The 21,873-nt window shown below is 41.6% G+C and overlaps 1 protein-coding gene across 3 annotated transcripts in view; it reads right to left on the bottom strand.

Annotated features, from left to right (window-relative positions):
* Nucleotides 1–21,873, bottom strand: part of KIAA0319L (KIAA0319 like) — a 95,513-nt gene that overhangs the window by 61,697 nt on the left and 11,943 nt on the right. For all 3 annotated transcript variants that reach the window (XM_035019135.1, XM_035019133.1, XM_035019134.1), the window contains exon 3: nt 4,164–4,693. In XM_035019135.1, coding sequence (XP_034875026.1) covers nt 4,164–4,693 — 530 coding nt within the window. The remainder of the gene's footprint in view (nt 1–4,163; nt 4,694–21,873) is intronic.

The following is a 21,873-nucleotide window of genomic DNA, read 5'->3' as shown; positions in this document are numbered from 1 at the left end:
AAAATGAAAATGTGGGGTCCCTTGTTCAAAAAGTATTAAGAATTTCAAGACAATGGGAGCACGTGGGTGGCTCAGTCGGTTAAACGTCTGCCTTCGGCTCAGGTCATGATCCCGGGTCCTGGGATTGAGCCCCGCATCGGGCTCCCTGCTCAGCGGAGAGCCCACTTCTCCCTCTGCCCCTCACCCTGCTCATGCTCGCTCTCTCCCTCTCACTCAAATAATAAATTTTTAAAAATCTTAAAAAAAAAAAAAAAGGATTTTAAGACAATGACAGCAGAGCATTAAACCAAGAACAGGGCCTTTCTAAGTGTCCAGACTTGTATAGCTACACAGGTCCCATGCCCATAAAGTGGTCCCTGACCCCCTATTCTTAACTGTGAGCGTGCCCTTCCCTGAGGATATTATTTCCCATGTAGCTCTGCAATCTGAGGGCTCCTTACTCTCCCATAATTCACGATTGAAGGTGGGTTTGTATTTTATTTGCTCCCCTCCCCAATGCTCTTTGCAGACCATTCCTCTTCTAGCTTTTCTATAAAACCTCTCCCCTCTTGCCATCTTGATGCACTTCAACTCTCACCACAGCTGGCCTCCTCCCCACTGCCTCAATCCTCCTCCTACTTTGATGAGGGCTTTGACATCTGGCTCTCAAAACTCCTCTTTACCCCAAGTCCCTGCCTAAAGAGTAATAGGGTTAAGCAGACAGACTTTGGATAGAATCAGAATGCCTGGGTTCAAGTCCTGGTACTACCATATACTAGCTATTGCTGCCTTGGCCATGCTCCTTAACCTCTCTTTTCCTGAGTTTCCTCATTTATAAAATAGAGATGGTTAATAGTACTTCATAGGATTTCTTGTATAGATTAAGAGTTAAAACATGTCAAGGGTTCAGAACAGTACCTGGCACATAGTGAGTGCTCACTCAGTAAACATTAGCTATTGCTATCATCATCATCATCCTTAAAGTCTAGCTCCGTGTCTACATGGATAACTCATGTAACATGTATTTTGAGCTTCCTGAGTTCTTTGAGCTCCTTGTCTCCAATTAATTCCTACTCTACTCTGCCTCAGCAACCCTCTTCCATAGCTACACCTAGCTCCTATAATCACCAGAACTTCTCCACCTCCAAAATCTTAAATTCAAATATCCCATCCCCTGATGACTACTTCCAGTCTTCCAGAGCACACATTTAAATTGTACCCCCTATATCTGCCTCCCATGATGGAAACCTCTGAATGCCAAACTCTATCATATCTTTGTCAGACCCTCCCACATCTGCCTCTTCTTATAGTCTCTCCTTAATCCACTCTCTTGACAATAACTTCCAATTTCCACACCCCAATTTCTTCCTGCACAAGACTGGCAAAGTTCCAACCTTGGGTAAATCAAACTATCAGCCTTTTCTTGACAGGGTTGCCAAGAGCTACTGCGGAGACTCATGCGACTGCAGAGATAGGTACCACTGTTATAAATTCGTAATCTCCTTCATCAGTGCTACCACCAATCTATTTCCTTACTTGCTTGGCCGTCTCCTACCCTTCACAATGGCTGTTTCAGATCTTTATCACTCTCTCCAAACCTGATTTTCCTGCCCTACCTAACTGTGCCCCCTCCACCTATCTCTGCTTCTACTCTCAGGAAATGATCTACCCCACTTCAGAAGAACAGGCATGTGACTAGAACCACCACAATTCCCTCCTACTAAACTATAAACCCACCTTAGCTACATATTCACCCATCTCTCCTTTCCTATCATGATGAAGATGTCTCTCCTCCTGCTTAAGGCTAATCTTGATCCTCTGCGCTGGATTCTAACCCACTTGCCCTGGAAGGCAGTGGTTCTTTTTTTTTAAAGATTTTTATTTATTTATTTGACAGAGAGAGACACAGTGAGAGAGGGAACACAAGCAGGGGGAGTGGGAGAGGGAGAAGCAGGCTTCCCGCGGAGCAGGGAGCCTGATGCGGAGCTCAATCCCAGGACTCCAGGATCATGACCTGAACCGAAGGCAGACGCTTAACGACTGAGCCACCCAGGCGCCCCTGGAAGGCAGTGGTTCTCAATGTGTGCTTCTCAGACCAGCAGCACTGGCACTCCAGAACCGTGTTGTAAATGCAAATTCTCAGGCCCTACTCTAGACCTACTAAATCAGAAACTCTGGAATTGGGGCCCAGCAATTGGCACAGACCTAACATCAGCCTCCAGGTGATTCTGATGGATGCTGAAGTTTGAGAACCACTGCTCTAAGGAACGATTTGTTTATCCCCTTCCCCATATCTTCAAACCCTTTCTTTAGGGCAATGGTTCCCTTGCCTGAAGAGCCTCCTATCTGATTCCTCCACATACATTCCTGCTCCTCTCCAATCTATTCACCACACAGCAACATATCTGATCAAGTTACCCCTGCTTAAAATTCTTTAATGACTTCTCACTGATCTGAAGATAAAAACCAGTATCTTAAGAAGGCCTCAAGGCTCTCCACAGCTCACAAGCCTCCTCTTTCACCTCTGGCTCACTTTGTTCAGTAAGACCAGCCTCTCTCAACTTCCTGATCTTGCCATGCTCTACGGGACCCAACAAACCTTGAAATTGTTTTCTCTCTGCCTAAAATACTCTGCTTGCCTCTTTTCCAAACTCTTTCTATGTCAAGTCTCAACTTAAACTTTCCTTACTTAGGGTAAATCTTACCCCTTATTCTCAATTAGGTCCCTTTTGGATGCTCTGATAGAACTCTGCACTTATCCTCTCAAATCCACATAAAACTTATAATTATTTAATTATTATAAATGTATTGTCTGTTTTTTGCCAGAGCATAAGCTCTGCTGGGGCAGAAATCATGTCTCTCTTGTTTACTATAATATCCCTAGTGCCTAGGGGCACCTGGGTGGCTCAGTCAGTTGGCAGATATTTATTGCACATTTACTATGTGCAAGGTATTATACTAAGCTAAGCACTAGGGATATTTTTTTTTAAGATTTTTTAATTTTGTGTACATAACTCTACTAATGCAATAATTACACACTTGTGTCTGAGTCTCCATTAGACTGTCAACTCCCTGAGGGCATGGACCACATCTTGTTCACCTTTGTATCTCCAGGGCTTAGAAAAGGACCTCATGTTGACAACAGATGTCTAAATGTTTATGGGCATATTAAATCTAAGACTGTATCTCTAATTTTGCACTGAAAGGTTTTTTCCTAATATTAAATCTGGGGTCCAAAAAATAAAATAAAATAAAATAAAATTCTCAAAAAAAATATTAAATCTGGGTTCCAATTCTAGGTTTGTTATTCATTAGCTGCACAAACTGTTTAACCTCTTTGGACCTCGGTTTCCTCACTAGGGAAATGGGGCTGATGAATACCAACTTGGAAATACTGCTATGGAAATTAAGCAAAATGACACTGAACAACAATTAGCACACATAGTGCCTGGCATGTAGTAGCGTCCCTCCTCTGGCTTCAACTTGATAGAGACAACTAGGACAAAACAAATACAAAAATAAGTCACAGCAATCAAGGGAGGCTGAGCACAGAGTGAGTCACTCCTTTTAATCATTTGCCTAGGAAGATTCACAATGAAGAAACAAAATAAGCAGAATAAACTCTACTGGTGGTATCCCCCTTGGCATATAAAGCTTGGTAAGGACTCACCCCAGAGACCTCTTGGCTGATGGCCACATCTGGCTCCCTAGCCCAGTAGGTCAGGTCTTAGTCTGTGGTGCCAGGAATGGCTACCTCGACTGGAATAGAAACTACCCCATAAGGACTATGTTTACACGTGGGAGATGAGGAAGAGGGAGGACAGCTTGAATGCAACTACATCTATCCAGTGTTTTGCAATCTGGCAGAAAATACTGCGGAATTGTTGGTGAAGACAGACACCACACAACTGCACTTACCTGTAGTCTAAGAACCACCTTAGACTAGATAATGAGCAGACTTCTGCTTTTACCAAAACAATGGTCAGACTTGCAGGCAGTGAACGTCTCTGAGGTCCAATTATGCTTGTACATCTGGGCAGCACCCAGAAAGATGACACCAGGCAGCTTTATACATACACTCCTTAGCACTGAGTGCTGCCCACAAGCACCAACTTCACTGCTCATGTGTGCCAAATGTAAAAGCAGATTTAAGTTTCTCTGTTCCTTATTTATAATGTGCTTACCTCTGCGGAACCACTGGTATTCAGATAACCTACTTCCTTGGAGTCATTCATTTCAGAATGCTGTGTCACCATATGTGTAGTTACTTCTTTGCTGGGACTATCTCTCTTCCAAAGCTTCCTGGTTAAGCTCTGATGGTCCCTGGAAGATACAGTGGGTCTGAGTGGAGCTCTGGGTGGACTCTGTCTCCTCCAAGATGTCCTGCTCCAACCTAGACCCAGAATATATGGTACATCATCTTCAGGTGGAAAGCCCAAATCATCTGTAGTTTGGAATTTTTTAAAAAATACCAGCATGGAATTGGAAGAGTCTGTCCTAAAAGTGCGGCAGCTCTGGGGCCTGCTGCAATCTGTCTGAATGCACATCCCTTCTAACCACCAAAAGGCATGGCACGCAGGGTCCTGGCAGCAGGCAGCCCAACACAACTGGAGAGAGGGGGTTCCTTCAAGAAGCCGGAGGTGATTTTCTCCCCCAGATCTCAGGCCAACTCCAAATTCTGTCTTCGCCTGCTGGCACCTGCTCTCACTGGCATCTAAAAACAAGGAATGAAAACATTTTAAGATGTAATAAAAACAGACTACTGCTCTGTAAAGAGCCCTGAACACCAACATTTAGGCTATTTTGAAGAGTGGTTTTTAAGAGGGTGGGAAAGCTGTCTAGTAAGTGGAACAGAAGAAGCAAAATAGAGTGTTTTTTGGCTCAGGATACTTTAGCTTATAGAAGTACTGCTCCCACGGTTCATCACTGGTTCCCCTTCTCAATGAGTCCATTCCACACAGACCTTTGATACAGAACTCCAGTTCATGAAACAGAAAAAACAAAACAGCTATTCTGGTAGAAGCGTATGGAGGGATGGGGGGAGTCCCACCACTTGACCTTCCACTCACATCCTGGCATTTCTCAGGGAGTGTGACCACTATGGGACCAGAAGAACAGGTAGCAAAACTGGATGGAATAACTACCCCGCCCCCACCCCCGAACTGGCAGCAACACAAACTGAGTACTCTTAACCTCTTCCAGGCTAAAGGTTCATCCGTTTTCTAACCAACTGTTTGCCAGAGTCAGGCAGTTTTGCACATCATGGTATCAGTCAGAGCAGTAGTCAGATTACCAAGAAGTTTAATCATGAGCTGGATTCTGCTAGAATGAACTTCCTACTGACAAGCCATGTCATGATAAATAAAGGAACAGAAGTACAATAGTGACCTACTGTGGTTAACATAAATAACATGGTCCAAAATTCTAGCTAATGTTGCTTCTGGATAAACTCTTGGGCTATTGAATTACTTCAGGCATGGCATTAACTTTCCTGAAGTATTACCTCACTTCTGTTTTCTTAGATGTAGAAAAGTCAAAGCATGTTCTAAATGAAAGCTGTTATACAGAGTTCATTTTAAGGTCTTAGTTATAGAGCTATCTGCACCCAACTATGGTCAGGGTTATACAGGGTCAGGACCAAGGTGAGGCAAGATAGGTGCCTCAGGCACAAAATTTAAGGAGGTGCACACTCTCAGAGTCATGCAAGTATAGAGTTGGCTTACCCAAACTTGAGAGCGAGTGCCTCCTTAAATTTTGTGCCCTAGGTGTTCTTTCTTCACCCTAGCCCTGGCCCTGGGGTTAGAACATAAAATATGTTTTAAAATTACATACAGAAAATATGCAGTAGAATCAAAACACCGAGGACATGGATAATCATGTCTGCATGTACACAGAACTGAAAGGGGGCTCTGACTAACCAAAGCAACAATGTGATAATCAGTGAAAGCCAACCTGACTCCCAGGAAATATTTATAAAATGTCCAGCAGACTAAATGTGGACACCAGTCAAATGAGAGAGAAGAGGAAAATAAAGGCAGGCTTCTGGATTACTGAGCAGGGGCTGTGGAAGCCAATCTGCCATTGTTCATTAAAAGAAAAGAGAGAGACATTGGCACAGACCTAACATCAGACAAGGCAATTTAGAAACCTAGAAAAAATAGAACTTCCTTAAGAAAAATGAAGAAATAGCAACTACGAAAAAAAAAATGAAGCTACCAAGAGCTACAGAAATACCCCTCATATCCTCATCCACCTTCCTACACAGTAACCAATGGTATGAATCTTGGTAACAGCTGAGTATACAGACTGTGTTGAAATCAATAAATGGTTACATCAGTGACTACTGTCAGCCACCTTTACATCAACTTTCCATCATTCTTCGCAGAATAATTCTCTCACATTTAACATAGTGAAGAGGTCCACACAGATGAAAATAACCTGCACCTTTCTGTAAGCCACTATTTTATTTAATTTTTAAAATGTACTGTGACATCCACTTTTGCCCCTGCAGAAGAAATTGCCATAGGACTTGCCCTCCCACCATGAGCAACTAGAAAACTAGACTATATGAAACAATTGTTTTTAGACAATGAACAACAGGTGGTCTAGGACTGTGATCCCAAAGAGGAAGGAAACAAACAGGTAAGCCATATGACCACCCTGGCTTTCTGTATGGAAGCGTGCTCCAGACAGTGGCACAGGGAAGGAGAGCCCAAGCAGACTAGGGCAGACTTGCTGAGTGGAGGAAACAGAGTTTAAGGTGACTATGATACCTAGAATTTTGGAATAAACAACCAGAAAGGAGGAAGCGACACAGAGAAAGAGCTCCCATTATCTGGATAATGGTCCCTTTCAATCTTTGACTGAATACTAATTTACCCCAAGTATAGGTTGAGACGACATGAGGGAAATTAGAAAATATTTTGAACTGAATGAAAATGAAAACATAACATATAAAAATTCATGGGATGCAGTTAAAATCAGTGTTTAGAGGGGCATTTATAGGTTTAAATGCTTATTTTAGAAAATAAAAAAAGTCTAAAATCAATGACCTAGAGAGAGACACAAGGAGAAGGCCATGTAATGACAGAGGCAGAGACTGGAGCAACACAGCTATAAGCCAAAGAACACCAACGACTGACAGTGACCATCAGATACTAAGAAGAGTCAAGGAAGTGTTCTACCCAGAGTCTCAGAAGGTACCAACCCTTTATTTTGGACTTCTAGACTCCGGAACCATTGGCTTATCAGGATTTTCTGCCCTTACCTAAGAGAACAGTTAAGGAGACCGAGGGCTCCAAGACTACCAAGAGTACACATCCAGGGATCACTGACATTTAGGCATGCGGCTGTGAGCTCTACCCAGACTGAATGGAGACACCTGGACACATTCAGTGGACATGCACAGGGATGTGATACTGGAAAACCATGGGCATCTGAGGGGCTTCTCTTTTTCAAACCAAAATTAATTGCCCAACTGGAGCAAGGGGTAGAGCCCTGGATGGAGGTGTGAAAAGCTCTGCCGGGTGCCTGTACAGTCTAGGAGTACTGGTTTGAAACAAAGGCATCAGTCCTAAAGCAAAATATTTCTTAAGGGTCAGCTCCAGAAGAGTGAACATAAGGTGTCATCGTTGATACAGGCCTGGAATGGGAGAACAGAAGTTCCACAGAGAAGCAGCACTGTAATGTGGCAAAATCTTTAAATATAATTCCTCCTTTATTAGCCATCAGAAAAATCTTTTTTTTTTTTAAAGATTTTATTTATTTATTTATTGGAGAGCGAGCGAGAGAGAAACAGCATGAGAGAGGAGAGGGTCAGAGGGAGAAGCAGGCTCCCCGCTGAGCCAGGAGCCCGATGTGGGGCTCGATCCCAGGACCCTGGGATCATGACCTGAGCCGAAGGCAGTCGCTTAACCAACTGAGCCACCCAGGCGCCCAGCCATCAGAAAAATCTTACAGGTAAGATAACCCATTAATGTAAACAATGTGGGATAGCCTTTATGAACAGCTCATTTCCTTTAAATCATCACAAAATTCACATAAGCGAACAACCTTATAGATGTACTCAATATGGAAATTTCTCAAGAAGGACTCAACAATTACTATCAGAGAATTCATTGTAGAGAGAAACCCCATCAATGCAATGAATGTGGAAAAGCTTTCAAAAAGAACTCTATCCTTTTAAGTCATCCGAGAATTCATACCAGTCAAAAACCCTAAATATGTAAAGACTGGGAAAAGCCTTTGCTCAGAACCCAGCCCTTACTCATCATGAGAATACATAGTGGAGAAGAGCCTTTTAAATGTAATGAATGTGGAAAAGCTTTCAGGGATAACTCAATTATGGTGGAACAACATCAGAAACTCCATACTGGTGAGAAACTATATTGGTGTAATGAACGTGAAAAAGCCTTTAGGAAGAGCTCAACCCTTATTAGTCATCAAAGACACACAGGAGGGGCGCCTACGTGGCTCAGTCCGTTAAGCGACCGAATCCTGATTTCAGCTCAGGTCATGATCTCAGGGCTGTGAGACTGAGCCCCGCATCAGGCTCCACAGTGGAGCCTGCTTAAGATTCTCTCTCTTCCTCTGCCCCTCCCCTGCCTCTAAAAAAAGAATACATATAGGAGAGAAACCCTATCACTGAAATAAATGTGGAGAATCTTTCAGGTATATACTGTTTGCTGGACATCAGAAAACTCACAGTGAAAATAAACCCTGTTGGTGTAAATGACTGTGGGAAAGCCTTTGTGAAGAGCTTATTGGATATGAGAGAATTCACACTGGACAAAAATCCTATCACTGCAAGAAATATAGGAAAGTCTTCAGGCACAGCTCCAGCCTTGCTGAACATCAGAGAATCCATATAGAGGAAAACCTCAGAAATGTAATGAATGTGGGAAGACTTTTCCCAAAGAAAATTCGTAACAAAGAGCCACCAAATATAGTAGTGTGGTAAATCACACAGAAAGAGTTTATTCCTTCGAGCATCAAAGAGAAGACATTCAATAAATTATACATTTAACAAAAATATTCTGTGCACCTCTACGCCAAAGAACTTCTCACCTGTGAAGATTTCATTATAGTATGGTTTGTACTGGTGAAATAATTGAAAAACTTAAATGTCGATCAATACAGAAATAGTATAGAATACTATGCAGCAACTGAAAACAATGAGGTAGAATTGTATATACAGCAATAGAAACAGCCCCATGAGGGGTGCTGGGGTGGCTCAGTCAGTTAAGCAGCCAGCTTTTGATTTCAGCTCAGGTCATGATCTCAGGGTCCTGAGATCAAGCCCCACATTGGGCTCCACACTGAGCTGGGAGTCTGCTTGAGGATTCTTTCTCTATCTCCCTCTCCCTCTGTCCCTCCCCCACCCCCACTCACGTATGCGCATAAGCACTCTCTAATTAAATAAATAAATCTTTTAAAAAGAAAAGAAAAGAAATATCCCCATGATACCTTAAATTAAAAAAAAAGCAAGTTGCAGGGGGCGCCTGGGTGGCTCAGTCAGTTAAGCTTCTTCCTTCGGCTCAGGTCCTGATCTCTGGGTCCTGGGATCGAGCCCTGCTTCAGGCTTCCCGCTCAGTGCGGAGTCTGCTTGTCCCTATCCTTCTACCCCTTCCCCCGTTCATGCTCGTTCTCTCTCTCTCCCTCTCTCTCAAATAAATAAATAAAATCTTCTAAAAATTTAAAAAGCAAGTTGTAGAAAATTTATATATGATGGTCTTATTTACATTTTTTAAAACAAAGCTTTTTTGTTTCTACATATATATTATATACATTCCAAAGGATCTGGAAAAATGAAGGCCATACATTAACAGCCAAAAATATATATATTTTTTTAATCAATGATCTATGCTTTCATCATAAAAGCTAGAAAAAGAAGAGTAAATTATACCCAAAATAAGTTGAGAAAGGAAAAAATAAAGATAAGAGTAACCAATGAAACAGAAAACAAAAAGTAGAGAAAATCAATGAGACCAAAATCTGGTTTGAAAGATCAACAAAACTGATAAAGCTCTAGTCAGATTGATGACAGAAAAAAAGACAACAGTCACAAATTAACAATATCAGGAATGAAAGAAGGGATGTCACTACTAATACAATAAACCAGGGGCAGCAAACTATGGCTCAAAGGCCAACTCTAGCTACTGTCTAGTATTGTAAATAAAGTTCTATTGGAATATAGTCACACTCATTTATTTAAATATTCTCCACAGCTGTTATTGCTCCACAATGGCAAAGTTTTTTTTAAGATTTTATTCATTTGAGAGACAGAGTGAATGAGAGAGAGTACATGAGCAGGGGGAGAGGGAGAAACAGGCTCCCCTGCAGAGCAGGGAGCCCGATGCGGGGCTGGATCCCAGGACCCCAGGTCACAACCCGTGAAGGCAGACACCCAACCAACTGAGCCACCCAGGCACCCCCACAATGGCAGAGGTAAGTAACTGCAAGAGACTGTTATCTTAAGACTCAAAGCCTAAAATGTTTACTATCTGGCCCTGTAAGAAAGTTTGCCAATCCCTGATCTAAGAATATACTTTTGTTCGACTTATTATTAAAAAGTGAGTAGAGCCTAAATTTGGATGTTAACTTACAGAAGACTGATAAGTTACAAATGATTTTGATTTTCACAGAGATGCAAATTATTTGTCTAGTAAAAGATAACCTCAAAAGTTTAATTAATAAGGCGCCTTTTCTTCCCACCTAGCTATTATCTTTATTTCTTTATTCATTCATCCATTCAACAAATATTACAGTGCACCTGTTTCATGCTAGGCACTGCTTTGATGGAGCTTAATAATAATTTAGATGGGGAGACAGGTTAAACAGACACAGTAATGGGGGCGCCTGGGTGGCTCAGTTGGTTAAGCGACTGCCTTCGGCTCAGGTCATGATCCTGGAGTCCCGGGATCGAGTCCCGCATCGGGCTCCCTGCTCGGCAGGGAGTCTGCTTCTCCCTCTGACCCTCCTCCCTCTCATGCTCTCTGTCTCTCATTCTCTCTCTCTCAAATAAATAAATAAAATCTTAAAAAAAAAAACAAACAGACAGACACAATAATGAATGTAGGATTGCAAACTAATGTAAGTACTCTGAAGGAAAGAAATTCAGCCTTTATAGAATAAAGGTAGTTAAATTTGGAATTTACTGAACAGATATATTATCGCATACGTGACATGCTATCAAAGATGTTCACTGTAGGGGCTCCTGGGTGGCTCAGTCAGTTAAGCATCCAACTCTTGATTTTGGCTCAGGTCATGATCTCAGGGTCGTGATCTCAGGGTTGTGAGATCAAGCCCTGTGTTTGGGCTCCACACTCAGCACCGAGTCTGCCTGAGATTCTCTCCTCTTCGTCTGCCCCTCCCCCTACTCACACTCACTTGCTCTCTTGCTCTCTTTCTCAAATAGTAAATAAATAAAATCTTTAAAAAAAAAGATATTCACTATATGTTGTTTGAAATGAAAAAAATATTGGTACTAACTTTTAAACTTCTCAATAGAGAACCGATTAAATAAATTAAAGAAGATCCATGCAGTTATGGGGATGAATAAGGCTACTCTATATAGTACTAGTATGCAGTGATATCCAGGATACACTATGTAGAAAAAGAAAAGTTCAGAGCAGTGTGTCTAGTATGCTACAATTTGTGTGTGGGGGGGAAAGAATATAATGTTTATGCATATATATGCATAGACTATTTTTGGAAGAATATTCAAGAAGTTGGCATGGTTGCCTTTAGTAGGGGAAAGGAGGTAGCTTGAGAGACTGAAGTGAGAGACTTGTTTGTTCACTAAATATACTTTTATACCTTTGAATTTGTACAATGTACATGTATTATCTTTTGAAAGATAAATTTTAAAAATTTAAATAAACAGAAATGTCAATGGCTTCCCAGGGCTCTTAGAATGATAATCAAAATCCTTAACATAACCTAAGAAGATCCTGTATGATCTAGACCATGTCTACCTTCCTGGCCCCACCATGTAATAGGCTCTCCCTCCGTCATTATGTTCCAACCCACCAGCCTTCTTTCATTCCCCAAATGGACTATGCTCCCTCTCCTAACTGGGCTCTGCGCATGCTGCCCCCTCTATTGGGAACTCTTGTCTCCCTTCTTTACCCAGTTAGCTCCACTCATGAGATCTCAGTTCAACCACCATTTCCTTAGAGAAGCCTCCATGCCAAGTCAGGTCTCTCCATTTATACACTCTTTGGGCCTGTTACCCCTTTCCTTTAAAGCAATTACAACAACAACACTTACAAAATTACATTTCTTTGTGTGATCTTCTGCTCAATGTTTTCCCCACAACCACACTGTAAGCTCGAGGATGACAGGTCCATGTCTGTTTTGTTTTTTTTCTCTCTCACTACTGTACCCCCAATTCTGACATGGCACTTGGCACATTACACTGCAGGTGCCCCAAAATATCTTTCTGAATGAATGCACAGACAAAGGCATTTATGCATATGGAGGAAACCAGGTGGCCTGGTATCAGGTGGGTCATACTGAAGACATCCAGGCCGTTGACAAGACTTCAAAAAGAGACGAGGCCCATATGCTATAATAAATGAGGGGGGTGAATAATGGTTGGTAGATGAGTAATGACTAGGGTAGGAAGTGGCATAAACCTCAACGAGCAGAACTTTTTCCATGACATTGGAGGAGTACTGTGCCAGAAGTGACAGTGAGGAGTGATGACGACATCAGTTCCACCTCCAAACTCAGAAGTACATGGGAGATGGAAGAATGAGCAACCATCGCCTGCAGGCTAGAGGGAAAACCATGTTTTTCTCCAAGAGAAACCCAGGTCTCAGAACATTCTATCTAATGTCTTAACTCATAAGTTTGAGTCTAGAGAGGGTTTAATAACTCTATGGATTCTTGTCACAGTTAAAAAGTTGAGAAGGGAGGGGTGGTAAATGTGAGTTGAAAAGCACAAAGTTATACGGGAATGTCAAGTCAGACACACGCAAATCACAATGGTTAAGGCACTTTCTAGCAAGAAAAAAGGAGAGGATGGAAAATTATGATGATGAACTGATGACAGGGTTGCTGCCTATCCATCCTTGATATAAATGGTGAAAGCTTTGAGGCAAATCACAGAGGATATCTGTGGAATTTGGGAGAACAGATTTAGACTCAGGGGAAATGGTGAAGGCAATTTATGGGAATTACAAGGTCAAAGGGAAAGGAGCAAAAAAATTCTAATTCCCTGGTTGTTGCTAGCAGCTCTGGTCAAATCCAGATCTTTGAAAGAAGAGGAGACAAAAGTGGGGGTGGAGGAGGGGTTAGCTATAAGACTGGTTTGCCCTGCAAGGGTCTTTTTCTTCCATAGTTCCATGAAGAATGTCACATAAGCTACACAATTATCTGCTGGTATAAAAGAGAAACATTTTAGAACCCAAACACCCCCTGCTTTGTGAGGTGACCTGGAAGCCTCAGTCAGAGATCTCATCTATTACTCTGGGCAAGAGAGAGCATGTTTAATGGTGGAAGGAACAACGTGGGCATTCACACAGGATGTTTCAGACTCTCCCTACTTCACTTGGACCTCTTGATTGCTATATTCTTAAAATTATTATTAGAGCTTAGTGATGGGTAAGATCTCTGATTCATGTGACTCTTACCTGACAATCTGATCCTTTGTCTTAGCTCAAGGGACTAGAGCCTGGGAGAGGACAAATGGTCAGAAGCACTTATGTCTTGGACAGTGACCAGAAGTAAAAGAAATGTGAAGCATGGGGCAGGTTAAATGGCTACGGCATTGCTAAGAAAATTAATCCCAATAGTTCCCAATAAGGAGAGGAGGTACTGTGATCTCTCAGTTCACATGTTTACTTAATGGGATTTTGACTAACTTATTTTTTTAATTAACTGTATTTAAAAAAAATGTTGCTCCATTTTGTGTTCAATAATAAAAATATGGGGGGAAAACAGTTCTTTCCCATCCATTCAGTGGATCATAATTCTTCTTCTTAGATGGCTAAAAGACACGGGTTCTAGATTCAGCTCTAGGTCTGTCATTTACTATTATTTAACCTTTGAAAAGTAACTTAACCTAAGATTCAATTTTCATTGTTGTTACTCTTGAGAAAAAGAGTTCATCAGAGGAGGAAGCAGAGGAGCATTGGTAGAGTCAATATTGGATTCTAGAAGTAACTTGGATAAAAGGTTAGATGAAAATAAGCTCCAATTTTAGATCAGTTTCTCTCCTGCCCACGCCACCATAGCCTGGCTCTGCTCCCAGGGCCTAAGCAAAAGCAATATTAAATCCTTACAAAAGAGGGCTTACATAGAACCTTAGACTGAAAAACCTTTGGGAAAGTCTGGAACTCACTGTTGGTAGGAGCATGTAGAAAGCTTACCCAGGTGGAGTACAGGAGGGCAGAGCCAATCCCTTTCCTTCTAAAGCCATGACAAAGCAGAGAGTACAGCTCTCCCATATGTATTACCTGGAGGATCCCCAAAACTGGAAGCTCTGGAGCTACCAATGCTTACTTATCATTACCACCTCTCAAAATACAGACTAGACCAGGTTTCATAATTCCAAGTAGCAGAGTGGAAAAGTCTGTAGAATATATATATTATTGCCAGAGGAAATTCATCAAATACTTTCGGAAGCCATGAACAACTCCAGAAACACTGAGAGGCAGTGCTGTTGCCTCTGGCATTTGTAAATCTCAGGTAACAAGCCTGACTTTTCCAGCTAATTTGGAAACTGCTCTGGCTGGCAACCAAGAAGGAAGCAGAGACAGAATGCCCACTACCTTAGGAACCATACTATTAAGGTCACTGGGAATTCATACTTGAACCAAATTCATCAAACTGTATCCCAATGGAAGGGCTAGCATGGTGGGAATGAGAGTAGAGAGAAAGCCCTGCCAGTATTATTTCAAAAAAAACAAAAAACCAAAAAAAAAGCAGTTGGTACAGTCTTCCACTGGGGGGCAAGGGGAACCAAGTTTCTGTGGACAATAATGATTGGTGAGAACATTATACAGGCAAAATTTGCACTTACTTTTAACATTCATTGAAACTAAAATTCTATTCTAGAAATCTCACAATTTTGTAATATGGTCAAGAATCCATTCAAGATTTCCTTTGATGGTTATACCTATAATGAACTATTATCAAGCAGTAAAGCAGCAGCCTTAAATTGGGTGAAGTCAGTGACTGAACTCTGGCTCCACACTGTCTTCCTACAGCTATTACCAAAAGTATGCATTGTCTCAGAAGCAATAGGTCTTGGACAAGATGGCTGCCATATGAAAATGAGACAAGCAGGCATATTATCAATCCCCAAAACAACTCACAGGAGCTGTTCAAATACAAACCACCTCAGGGGGCACCCTCCACCTTCCTTTTGACTGTCAGCATGTCTGTCACCTGCACACCCACTAACAAATACAAAAATGGTTCTAGTAACTCCACACCAGTTCTCTCCCTCGGGGGTTAGCACATTCAGAAAGCAAAGCAGAGGAGGTAACTAAATCCTCTGAAGGGCACAGTCAGGTATTATAAAGTTTGGAAAAAGCCAGGGTAATAACCGGTGCCCTCTCTCCTCTTCAAAAGCGCCAACACTTTTTTCCTCAGCAGCACACAGGTTAGATTGAAGGTGGCAGTAGCCTCACAAAGCAGCCCTTTGAAAAGAAAATAATTACCATTCATTGCCTTAGCTGTGTGCCTAGCTTTGTTTAGAGCACAGTTTGTTAAATGTTGTGGTGTAGGTGATTTGCTGAAACTAAACTAACTGCTAAATAAGAACCAGTAGGCTTTGTGTCCATATTCTGACTTCTTTCCCTTGACTGTATGTAACATTTCCATTTTTCCCCAAGACCATTCTTATCAAAGACAAACTCCCCATGGAACCAGCTGCCCAACAGATATCTCATAGCCACTATTCATGATAACCCTTGATGGTCAGCTAGATGGAAAACAAGCTTCTAGCTACTTGATCACAAAACCTGAGCCTTGCAGCACTTCTCTGATTAAGAGTATTTCAAAGAGGAGCGCCTGGGTGGCTCAGTTGGTTAAGCATCTGCCCTTGGCTCAGATCATGATCCCAGGGTCCTGGGATCGAGTCCCGTATCAGGCTCCTTGCTCAGTGGGGAGCCTGCTTCTCCCTCTGCCTCCCACTCTCCCTGCTTGTGCTCTCTCTCTCTCTCTCTGACAAATAAATAAATAAAATCTTTAAAAAAAAAATTACTCCAAAGAGCAAGTCCCCTCCTGTAAACACTGTCACTAAAGAAGCCTTCAAGGTACTGGATTGTGGCAAATTGCTGAAGAGAAAAACCATAAATCTCTGCAGAAGATGGCAATATTTTCAGGCAAAAAAGAAGGAAAATGTTTTTTTTAATCTACCTACCTAAGGCAGAATACTGATACTTTACAGGTTAAAGGAACTATGAAAACCACCCCCATTTAATCTTGGTTTAATGAAAAAGAATACATCCAGTTTCCAAGGTGAGGATCATACAGAACCTTCTGGAAATCTGAGTTTAAAAAAAAAAAAACATTGTTTCCAAAAGAAAATCCCATATCAAGATCAATACCCTTATTCCATCTCACCCATCTTCTGTCTCCCACCTTATAGGCTGAGGCTGTGGCCCCTGAAATAAGACCACCTGTGTTTGAATCTCTATGCAGCCAACTTAACTAGCTGTGTCATCTTGGGTCATTTTTCTTGGTTTCTTCATGAGTAGAAATAGGAATGATGGTAACAGTATCTAAACTCACGCGGCTATGATAGACATAAAGGAAGGTAAGCTATGCAAAGTACTTAACACAATGCCTATCATGTAGTTAAAGCTCAGTATATATTAGCTGCCATTACTTTTGTTGTTACTATACTTCATTTTAGCACAGGCACCACTTCTTCCAGAAAGTCTTCCTTGAGGAAACCCTTACCCCGAGATTCCTCTCTGCATATCCTCTATCATAGAATTTCTCTCACTGGATCATATTTGTTTGTCTACCTCACATACTCTGCCCTGTTTAAGTGCTGGGGTTGTATCTTGTATCTCTGTATTTGTAGGCTCAGTAAAATGCTTGGCATATAGAAGGCATTCAAAGAATTATTTAATTTTAAACATTTATCCAGTATTTAAATAAATGTATGCAATTTTTTAAACTAACAAAACCTAGCAAAAGATGTCAGCTCCACTACAGAATTACTTGAGTTGTCGTCATTTGAATCAGCTCCTTAATGTTAATTAATTCCCTTGGCTAAAAGCTGGCCAGGACAGGAGAGAAAAGCAAAGTTCCCAGTTCACTAAGAAATGAGAAACGGTTTTCTGAATTAAACCGAAGAGAGCACTGAATGGGAGGTATGAGATGTGCAAAAGAGAAACAGAAGAAAAGCCAAATGGATTAAGAGGAGATTGCTGAATCTAATGTAACCAGCTAGAAAGAGCCTTTCCTGCCTAAACTGAAAAATCCTTTGAAATCACAAAGCAATCTTTACTCATGAAAGGACCAACCAAATTTCCGTTCCCCGAGCTATTTCAGGTCACTCCACTTCACTCAAAGGGAAGACAGGCTTTCACCACAGAACTTTCTGAACAAAGTGACAGTGGAGAATGGTTTCCAGTTCACCTAGACAAATGGCCATCCATCATGGATGACATCTAGATCCATTCAATTTTCCTTCTTCTGAGCAATGAGAAGGAAAAGATAAAAACTCCCAAGTTTTCGTCACCTAGGTGGAAAAGATGGAAACCAGTCTATCACAATTCTAATGCCTCTAGCTTCTACCTGATACTTTTTAAAAAATCAAAGTTTGCATTAATTGGATACAGCTGCTATTAAGTTTCAAAGACCTATCTGTTAAGGTTTAGTCCAAAGCCATTTTCACAACCAAGCAGCAAGTGAGAGTATTAATCAAAACACCCGTATTGCTGAAAATAGCTCTTCTGCCATGAAGTCACCAAAAATGATCCAGTCATCAAGGGCTTTATAATATTTAAAGGCAGATTGGAGGCAAATGATTAAACCATTAAATGATTAAACTTTATAATATTTAAAGGCAGATTGGAGGCAAATGATTAAAAAAAAAAACAACCTGTAACTAGGGGGTTCTATGGCTGCATATAATATACTCAGAATCTCCTGCTTCACTTTTTCTCCCACCACCTTATGACTAAAAGACTAGAGAATGCTGTCAGCAAGGAGAGCACGCCTCCAAGCCACAGCATGAAGGAACCCACACCTCTCTAAGTAACACTGGCTTTGTACTTCAAAAAGCACAGGTATCAAATATAACAGATCAACTTCGGCCTATACATAAAAGTGGTTCTAAAAAGACGTTGTTTTTCTATAGAGAAAGCCCATAGGTATGATGTGATGAATCTAGCAGTTCCCTATATGGACCACTTGTAGATGTTATTGTCAAAGCCCTGCAGCTGACTGCTGTCTCTGATTGCAGGGCTGATAAATTATTTGCATTCATCACAGTCATACCAACCTTCTCTGGAAACCCACACAGTGAACCTTGAATCAGAGCACTGCTTTGTTTTTTGGGGGAAGGTTTTAAAAATTTTTTTGCTGGCTGATTTGGTTTTCTAAAGAGAAGGTCATTTAGAGGACCGTGGCAGAGATACGTAAATTAAAAAAAATAGTAGTAAGCTTGAGAGGAAATAAGGAAATAATAGAACAAACCATGAAGTGCTATTTCAGCAGATATGGTCAATAGAGGAAAAGTTTGTCAATTTATCCACTAAAAATCCCTCTTTTTGGAGAATTATGTAAGTATCATAAAAAAAAAAGAAAGAAAAAAGAAAAACACCCTGCAGTGGGCTGAAGTGGGACATGTGAGGACTCAATACAACCAAGCTTCGAATACTTAAATATCTTAAACCACTTTTTGCTTATAGCAAATAAAATGCAGAGCTACAGATGCTTTCTCATCTGTGTGTAAATGAAAGCAAAACTGTGTGAGTAGTTAGTATTCTTAGAATTTTTGAGAGCCAGTTTATTTAAATTAAATCCAAGCCAATCTGTATCTGTACAGAAATAATTTTCTCAGGGCTCTTATTCTCTAGACTTTACAGAGCTGTACATACTCCTCTCTCTACCTCTCCCCCCGAGATAAAGAAAAGAGCTCTGCAGGTTAAAAACCACTTCAAATGAATCTGGGAGAAGGAAGTTCAAAGGGATTAGAATATCACTTGTCTCACCAGCCTGTTATAGAACAGGGTTCAGCTCTTCCCTGCCCAATTCTTTGTGCTCCCATGGCACATCTTGGAATTTATCATGCTTCTTTATGTTTCTATATCTATCTCTGCCTCCATAGTGTGAACTCTCTGATGGCAGGAACTGGGTTTTATTTAGCTGGAGACAGTGTCTGTTGACCTGAATTGTATGTATCTTCAGTATGTACATAACACCTAGATATTATCATTAAGTGATTTGAATTAAGCAATCTAGAGAAGGTATTAAAAATGCAGTAAGCATATTTCAAGGCAGTGAACATAAGACAACGCATACAAAGAACTAGGGAACACAAATATTAAGAAAGTGTAATCTAGTTAAAGTCATCAACATGATGCAGCACCAACATACAGATAATTTGTATTGTTTGGCTTATTTACTGTAATCATGTAGCTCTTAATAGACTTCATTTTGATGACACTTACAAGTATCTTTCTCTTATACCTCCATTTTCAAATTCATTGTAATACACATTCTACTGACAGAAAGAAAAATTGGGGCAAGATGGTCAACACTTCTCACTACCAAATTATCCAGTATGGATTCCCTCTAGCCACAGAGAAACTGGCCTTTCCTTATCATCATCTGTAAAACGGCAATATTACTCTGCTGCTTCTTCAGTTCTGGGCAGGGCAATAAGGATATCCAAATGCGTGTGAGACGCACGCGCATGCACACGCACACACACACACACACACTCCCCACAGACACATAGGAAAACCCTTGAAAACACATCATCCAAGGGCCTTCGCTCTTTACCTCTTCCTCCCCACTGACAGAGGAAGCCATGCTGCCAAGGCAGCAACCCCCACGTGAAATATGAAAGAGTGGAGGCGAAACAGCTCCATCAAAACAGCGTGGAAAGGAAAGGAGGGTATGCTTGTCAGTGAAAGTCTCCGTGGAAAGGCCAGACAACTTTTGCTTCTACCTCGACCATCGTGGGCAAATAACCCTGCTCAAGGTCTCTTACCTGAGCTTAGAGGCCAAGCCCTCCCTCTAACCTTTCACAGAAGAGGTAACATGAAAATTCACCCCGTTATCTGAAAAATGCATTGTGAGAAATGTCAGGGTGCGGCTTATAAGCATACTCTGGAGAGCACAGCTGAGAGCAGTTTTGAAAATAAGCAGTTAGAGACTGATGAAATGGAACGCACAGGTAGAAAGAACTCTGCACTGCTTCTGCACTTGGGGCTGTTTTGCTTTGGGCTAAAAGCCACAGACTGACCCAGCAGGATGCAGAATACTCAACTTTCTGAAATGGAATTGGGCTCTTCAGCTTCTCTCTCAATTTATTCTGATTAAGAATCACCCATTTTACCTGGCCCACTTCCGTAAGCCTCAGCTGATTCAGGTTGCCCCCAGTTAAGGACAATAAACAGGGAGCTGTTAACGTGTACACACACACACGCACACATGTGCACACACACGCGCGCGCACGCACGCGCGCGCAGAGGAGCCATTTCTTTTAAAAGCCAGTCCTTTCAAAAATTTAAGCCTGAATCTGAAATTAGAATAGAGAAGTAAAACCAGATCAATATAAACTCCCCATCTCCCAGGTCTGATAATACCAGTCATTCCCCGTATTACCTAAAAGTGAGAGAATCGGTGAGCACACATTTATTTCAAACGCAAATGTGCTGCTGGATTAGAATCAAAGCATAATGTTAAGCCATTTGGAAGAAAGACAGCATTCCTAAAAACCTGTCATTCACTGGGAGGGTTTGAAAAGGGGAACCAGGGCGAGCTACACTGGGCAGTCACGCGGCAGCAGTCTGCAGTGGGTGGGGTTTCAGATAGGCCTTGGCCAGCATTCCTCTATGCTTTGTTTCTCCTAGAACAGTGTCTGTGATGGTTAATGTACCATCCAGGGACAGTCTTAACTCCTGCTTATCTTAGGGTATTTTACAGTTTCTTTTTGTGATTAACCAGAAAGTTCAGAATTTATAGAATTCGGTGCTTGCCTGACGCTAAGCATTGGAACCGTTCACCAGAGGGCCTGAGTAACCAACCTGATGTCAAAAAGACAGGAGCACACTGATGCAGAAAAGAGTTTCAAGAGCTGACTGGCTGTGTATATCTAATACTTATTAGGAAGTCACCAGAGGACAAACACTTCCAAGGGGCAAAGGCTGCAGCTGTCACACTCACCCAAATCTCCAGATAACCACCCTCACTGCTTGTTTGGGGACATGGGTTATTAATGGTGGAGAGAGTAGGCTGGATTGAAAGGAAAGCTGGAAACATACTGTACTGTAGACAGGGGCTTCACCTACACAATTCTTAGCAGAAGGTTACTCTATTGAGGCCAGACATCAAATTGCCTAGTCTCTTACATTTCTAGGATTTTGCAAAGAAGACTGGGTCTCCACTGTCACTGAATTACCCTGGGACCCTAGGGAGGCATTAGCCTCTTTCAAGGGAAACCTGATACCAGTAACATCATCCCTTTCAAAGAGATTTTCTGTTCCCTAGGAATGGCAAAGGAATCAACACACTGCAAGCTCCAGGAGCACAGAGATCATGTCTGTCTTACTCACCGCTGCATTTCTAATGCCTAAGACTGTAGGTACCCAATAAATGGGTTTCAAAGGAAGGGACTAACTCTGACAAGCTACTTCTGACCAAAATCCAAAAGTGCTATTGAATCAGACCCAGTCAAAGCAATAACTAGGCCTA

Source organism: Mirounga leonina, unplaced genomic scaffold (genome assembly GCF_011800145.1).
Source record: "Mirounga leonina isolate KUSES-001 unplaced genomic scaffold, KU_Mleo_1.0 Mir_173, whole genome shotgun sequence".
Lineage (NCBI taxonomy): Eukaryota > Metazoa > Chordata > Mammalia > Carnivora > Phocidae > Mirounga > Mirounga leonina.
The sequence above is the reverse complement of the archived record's forward strand: the minus strand, read 5'-3'. Positions and strand labels throughout refer to the sequence as shown.